This window comes from Giraffa tippelskirchi, chromosome X (genome assembly GCF_054371585.1).
Source record: "Giraffa tippelskirchi isolate mGirTip1 chromosome X, T2T-mGirTip1v1.2.pri, whole genome shotgun sequence".
NCBI classification, from domain to species: domain Eukaryota; kingdom Metazoa; phylum Chordata; class Mammalia; order Artiodactyla; family Giraffidae; genus Giraffa; species Giraffa tippelskirchi.
In genome coordinates this window covers 153203325-153209088 of record NC_137289.1, presented here as the reverse complement: position 1 = coordinate 153209088, position 5764 = coordinate 153203325, and the positions used below count along the sequence as shown (strand labels likewise).

Below are 5764 nucleotides of genomic sequence, written 5' to 3'. Positions count from 1 at the left end.
AACTAGTCCATCCTAAAGGAAAGCAACCCTGAATATTCATTGGAAGGACTGATGCTGAAACTGAAGCTCCAGTACTCTGACCACCTGATGTGAAGAACTGACTCACTGGAAAAGACCCTGATGCTGGAAAAGATTGAGGGCAGGAGGAGGAGACGACAGAGGGTGAGGTGGTTGGATGGCATCACCGACTCCATGCACGAGTTTGAGCCAGCTCCGGGAGTTGGTGAGGGACAGACAAGGAGACCTGATCTCCCAGCTGGAGACCCTGTGGCCCGCTCACTGACCACCAGTGTCTCCCACTCCGGAGGCCTTTCTGCTGAGAAACCAGACCAGTGCCGCTGTGTCCTGATTTTATTGTTCCGCAGCGGAAATGCCCAACGGAGAAACATAATCGCGAGTATTCGGCTGTGCAAAAGAGAGGATAGTGCTTAAGTACAAATGGAGACATGATTTTCTTAAATAAATACTTAAACACGGGTCGGTCCTACAAGCACCTGGAGTCTAGGTCTGGTGTGCGGAGCTGCCTCGACTGTGGACCCACGGAGACCCCCCGATTGCCCTCTCCCCCCACCCCAATCAACGCGTGGACCCAGGGCCGGTGGTCCGCTGGCGAGGCGCCCCCGGCGCGGGGCGGCCAGCCCGGCGGGGCGCTGGAATTTCTCGAAGTCGGTGGTCCGTCCCAGTGCGGGATGCCGCTGGGCGGTCGCGGCGGCGGCCGGGCGCCTAGATGACCTTCTTGAGCTCGTCGTAGAGGACCAGCACGAAGGCGCCGCCCATGCCGCGCAGCACGTTGGACCAGGCGCCCTTGAAGAAGGCCTTGCCACCCTCGTCCTTGAGGATCTTCCGCCAGCAGTCCACAGTGCCCTTGTACATGATGTCGGCTGTGGGGAGATGGCGGGGTCACGGCACGCTCGGATGCGGCCCCCGGGGACCCGGCAGAGCTGCCGAGCCCGGGGCAGCCGTCTGTGCGCCAGGAGCTCTGGGCGCGCACTCTCGGGAGGGGATCAAGCCCAGGACTCCAGCCCCCACGAGGCCCGGGGACGCCAGGGCCAAGACCGAGGAAGCCGCGGGCCGGACGAGCACCCAGGTGGGATCCCCGTATCAGATCACGGGATGCCGGAAGGGGCCTGAGCCTGCCCCGCTCCTACGAAGCCCGCTGTGGACGGGCAACCCCGTGGGGCCTGAGACCCCCGACACCTGGAGGACTCTTCCCACCTGTCCCCAAGAAGACTGCTTCTCTCTGGGACCAGACGCTGGCCGTGGCCTCTGCAGGAAGACCCAGGGCCGCTCACGGGGCCCCCGGCCCTTCCCAGAGCCCATCAGAACGCGACCCTGAGCAGAGCCGGCACATCCTCTGCCCACCCCCACCACCCCGAGCGGAGCCGGTACCTCCTTTGCGCCCCGACTGCATCATCATGCGCCGCCGCACGGTGTCGAAGGGGTAGGAGACCACGCCCGCCACGGCCGTCACCGTCTGCGCGATCATCCAGCTCACCACGATATGCGTGTTCTTGGGGTCGGGGAGCATGCCTGTAGGGCCGGGGGATGGGGGGGGACGTGCGCTCAGGCCCCAGGGCCCGGGGGGGCGGTGGGGGGAGATGCGGACACCGGGGTGAGGCCCCAGGGCCGCCCACACCGCCACGGGGGACACTGGCCGGCAGAACTGGGGTCATACACACCCTGCCGGCCAGCGGGACGGGCGTAGCTGGCAGGGAGGGGCCTGCCTAGGGCCTTGGGAGGGGAGCTCTGACACCTGCTCCGCTGCAGAGGGTGCCAGCCGGCCCGGCCCCGCCTCCGGGGCGGCTCACCTACAGGGACTGAGCCAGGCAGTCCCCCAGATTGTGGTGAAGCCCCAAATCCCAGGACCAGAGGGTGTAACTGCCCGTGTAGGGACGTTACTTATGTAACTGTAGGTATGTACAGGAAATCAAATATCGATAAAATAGGCGAAACCAAGGTCTTAGGGGTAAGTTCTAATTCACTGTAACTAGAGTCCTTCTAAGTCAGGACACAGACACTCACAAGAATGAGCGAGTGGTGAGGGGACTCAGGGAGCAGCCTGCGGGCTACACGCCCAGGAGAGACGTCTCAGGAGGAACCAGCCCTGCCCACACCTCAGGGTCTCAGACTCCAGCCTCCAGGACTGGAAGCAATAAACCTGTGCTGCTTAAGCTGCCCTGTCTGTGGTATCTGCCCAGGCCTGTCAGGAATCCCTCTAATCAATGGTGACAAATTTACATGTTGAATCCCTAACCTTCAGGAGCCCAGAAGGTGGCTGTCTTTGGAGATGAGGATCTTTCAAGAGAGAATGACGGTGAAATGGGGTCACCGAGGTGGGTCCTGATCCCACAGGACTGGGGTCTTTACGAAAAGACGTCAGGACACAGACACACCCAGAGGGAGGAGCTCGTGAGGACTCAGGGCGTCCACCTGCCCAGGAGAGCCCCGCCCACACCTGGGCTCAGCCTCCAGCGCTGGAAGCCCACAGGTGTCTGGAGCTGAAGGGCCCCCGCCCCCAGGAAGCAGAAGGCTCTGTCCCTCCCCGGGGCCACCCCCCCAGCACCCCAAGCAGGGAGCTCACCCTTGGCGGTGTCGTAGATGCCGAAGTAGGCAGCGCGGTAGATGATGATGCCCTGCACGGACACGTTGAAGCCCTGGTACAGCCCGCGGAGGCCGTCGGACTTGGTGATCTTCACCAGACAGTCTCCCAGGCCCTTGAACTCACGCTCACTGCTCGACTTGCCCACGTCGGCCGCCAGGCGGGTCCGGGCGAAATCCAGCGGGTAGACGAAGCACAGGGAGGTGGCCCCGGCCGCCCCGCCCGAGGCCAGGTTGCCGGCGAAGTACCTCCAGAACTGCGAGTGCTTGTCCACGCCCCCCAGGAAGATCTGCTTGTACTTGTCCTTGAAGGCGAAGTTGAGGGCTTGCGTGGGGAAGTAGCGGATGACGTTGGCCAGGTTGCCCCTCCAGAAGGACAGCACGCCCTGCTCCTTGGGGATGCGCACGATGCAGTCCACGATGCCCTTGTACTGCTTGTCGGCCGCGATCTGCTTGCTGGCGTGCTGTACCTGGGGGGGCGGCGGGGGAGACGCGGGGCTTTACCCGGGGCCTGGGCACACCACCGTGCCGAATTAGAGGAGGTTCTGGTGAAGCTCAGACAGCTCTGAGCGACTGCTCCAAAGAGGTGAGGGCAAGGTCGGCACGGATGAGATTCTGGTCAACAGAAGTTCATACGAGCAAGCACGTATTTTCCCAGAGCGTTTCTTACAGTCTCAAGGAGCATCTGTCACCGTGAAGGTTTTTAGTGCTTTTCCAAACATGATGGAGCGTGGCGTGCCGCACCCTGTGGTGCGGGAACAGGGCTTTACCCAGGGCCTCGGGCAGACCTCCATGTCCACTTATAAAAAATATAGAACCTGAGTGGCAAGTTAAGATCTGGGGCAAAACGAGGACTACAGCTCCCGGGGCAAAGCAGCTCAGAAGGCTGAGAGACTGCTCCAAAAGCTGAGGGAGATTCTGGTCAACGGGAAGTTCACAGAGCAATCACAGATTTTCAGAGCCGTTCTCATAGCCTCAAGGAGCACTCGTCACCATAAAGGTTTTGAGTGCTGTTCTAAACATGACGGACAGGGAAGCCCGGCATGCTGCAGCCCAGGGAGTCGACAAACGATCGGACACGACTGAGCAACTGAACGGAAACATGAGGTGGGCAAGCAAGAAGCAGGCTCACAATCAGCCACTGGAAACGTCTGTCTGATGACCTAGCCTGTCACTTTTTCCCAGAACCCGCATGCCTCATTCCTGCTCTCCACCCTGAAGTCCTTTCATGGGGTTTGAAGGTCAGCAGCACCTGATTTAATACTCATAGAGGCGGCTCTGATCCATTGTCAATGTATGGCAAAAACTATTACAATATTGTAAAGTAATTAGCCCCCAACTAAAATAAATAAATTTATAAAAAAAAAAAAAAATACTCATAGAGGCGGCTCAAATGGTCAAGAATCACCCTGCAATGCAGGAGACCCGGGTTTGATCCCTGAGTCAGGAAGATCCCCTGGAAGAGGGCATGGCAACCCACTCCAGTATTCTCGCCTGGAGAATCCCCATGGACAGAGGAGCCTGGCGGGGCTACAGTCCATGGGGTCGCAAGAGTCGGACACGACTGTCGTAGCACCGCTTTCAGAGGTAGACAGCAGGTGCCCACAAGTGCCAATTTGCAGTTGACACCTGCAGAGATCACCAACAACAGATGCGTCCTTAACAAGACATTTGCACGGAGCCTTTAGGCTCTCCTAGCATCCTTCCCGGGGAATCCTATTTTATTTAGGGGTTGCAATCACATTGCAACGCTAATTCCAGTGGCTCCCCATTTGTGACGCTCCAAACAGACCAGCGCAGTTCATTCCGCGTCAGACCCGCGCAAACAGGTGCGAACAGTGGGCAAGAACACCAGTACAAGGACGGGGAAGAGAGATCTGCCCTCGCGCGACCCCATCCACCGCCCAAGGGCACGGGACCCCACCCCCAGCCTCGCAGGGTCCGTCCACGCGGCTCTCCCCCCGCGCATGCGCGCCCCAACGCCGCAGGCCCCCAGTGCGCACGCGCGGACACCGCCACCGCCCGCCGCCCCCCGCGCATGCGCTCCCCCGCGCCCCAATGCGGACGCCCCCGCCGGCCGCCCCCCGCGCATGCGCTCTCCCGCGGCGGCGCCCACGTGAGGCGACCCACCGGAAGCCGGCCGGGTCGGCCGCGCGCGGACAAAGCGCCGGGGCCTCCCCGCTTCCGGCCCCGGGGCCGCGCGCGCCCCCCGAGCGCCCCGGGGCCCGGCGCCGTCGGCCGCGCGCCCGCAGCCTGACACGCACCTGCAGCAGCAGCTTGACGCGCTCGATCGGGGCCACGGCCGTCTTGGAGATGGCGGCGGCGATGCCCCCGGCCAGGAAGTCCTTGGCGAAGGAGATGGCCTGCTCCGTCATGGCGGCGGGCGGAGAGCGGAGCGGAGGCGCAGAGCGGCAGAGGGACACAGCCGGAGGGTGGGCGCCGCGGGCTCCGCGCTGCCGCCGCCGGGACCGAAAAGACGGGGCGGCCACCGCGCAGCCGCTAAGGGGCCCGCTCCCCGCCCCGCGGCCCCCGCGCGCCGCGCCCATTGGCTGCGCCGCCGCCCTGGCCCCGCCCCCTGGGCGCGCGCCGCGCCCCCCCAACAGGCTGCCGGGAGCTGCGCCCCGCCCCGCGGCCCCCGCGCACCGCGCCCATTGGCTGCGCCTCCGCCCTGGCCCCGCCCCCGGGCGCGCCGCGCCCCCCCACGGGCTGCCGGGAGCTGCGCCTCGCCCCGCCCCGCGACCCCCGTGCGCAGCGCCTGTTGGCTGCGCTCCTATTCAGGCCCCGCCCCGGGGCCCGCGCGCCGCGCCGCGGGGCATGTCGGGAGCCGCGCCCGGCCCCTGCGCAGAGCGTGCCCGGGGCGGGTCGCGGTGGGGCGCGCGGGGGCCGCTTTGACCTTGTCAAGGTCATGCTTGGTCTGGCGGCCGCGACGGGCGGCAGCGGCGGAGGGGACCGGCCGGGCCTTGCGCAGCCCCGCGCCCTCTCTTCTCCCCACCGTAGCCCCGGACGCTCGGGTCCCCAGGCTCGTCCTGGCGATCGTCCAGTACGGCCGGTCCGATCGTTGAGGCCCCGGCTCCGCGCCGCAGACCCTCGAGTCCCTGCCGCGACCCCCACGCCCCATCCCCGCCGCCCCGAGAGGCGCTGATGACCCCTGGCGCCCTCCAGGCCC

General features: G+C 64.5%; 1 protein-coding gene across 1 annotated transcript; it reads right to left on the bottom strand.

Annotated features, from left to right (window-relative positions):
- Window positions 1–336: 336 nt before the first annotated feature.
- Window positions 337–5168, bottom strand: LOC145537224 (ADP/ATP translocase 3). Its single transcript, XM_081568104.1, has 4 exons — window positions 4863–5168; window positions 2582–3068; window positions 1390–1530; window positions 337–881 (listed from the first exon to the last, which is right to left on the bottom strand). The coding sequence occupies exons 1-4, from the start codon at window positions 5142–5144 to the stop codon at window positions 724–726; spliced, it is 1068 nt and encodes a 355-aa protein (XP_081424230.1). The 5' UTR covers window positions 5145–5168; the 3' UTR covers window positions 337–723.
- Between the last annotated feature and the right edge of the window lie 596 nt (window positions 5169–5764).

Excerpts from the sequence above, each read along its gene's own strand:
- LOC145537224 (XM_081568104.1), bottom strand. The coding sequence starts at position 5,144 with ATGGGCGCGGCGCGCGGGGGCCGCGGGGCGGGGAGCGGGCCCCTTAGC. Across the intron at positions 3,069-4,862 it reads GCGTCAAGCTGCTGCTGCAG|GTACAGCACGCCAGCAAGCA; the intron begins GTGCGTGTCAGG and ends CCGCCCCCCCAG. Across the intron at positions 882-1,389 it reads GCAGTCGGGGCGCAAAGGAG|CCGACATCATGTACAAGGGC; the intron begins GTACCGGCTCCG and ends ATCTCCCCACAG.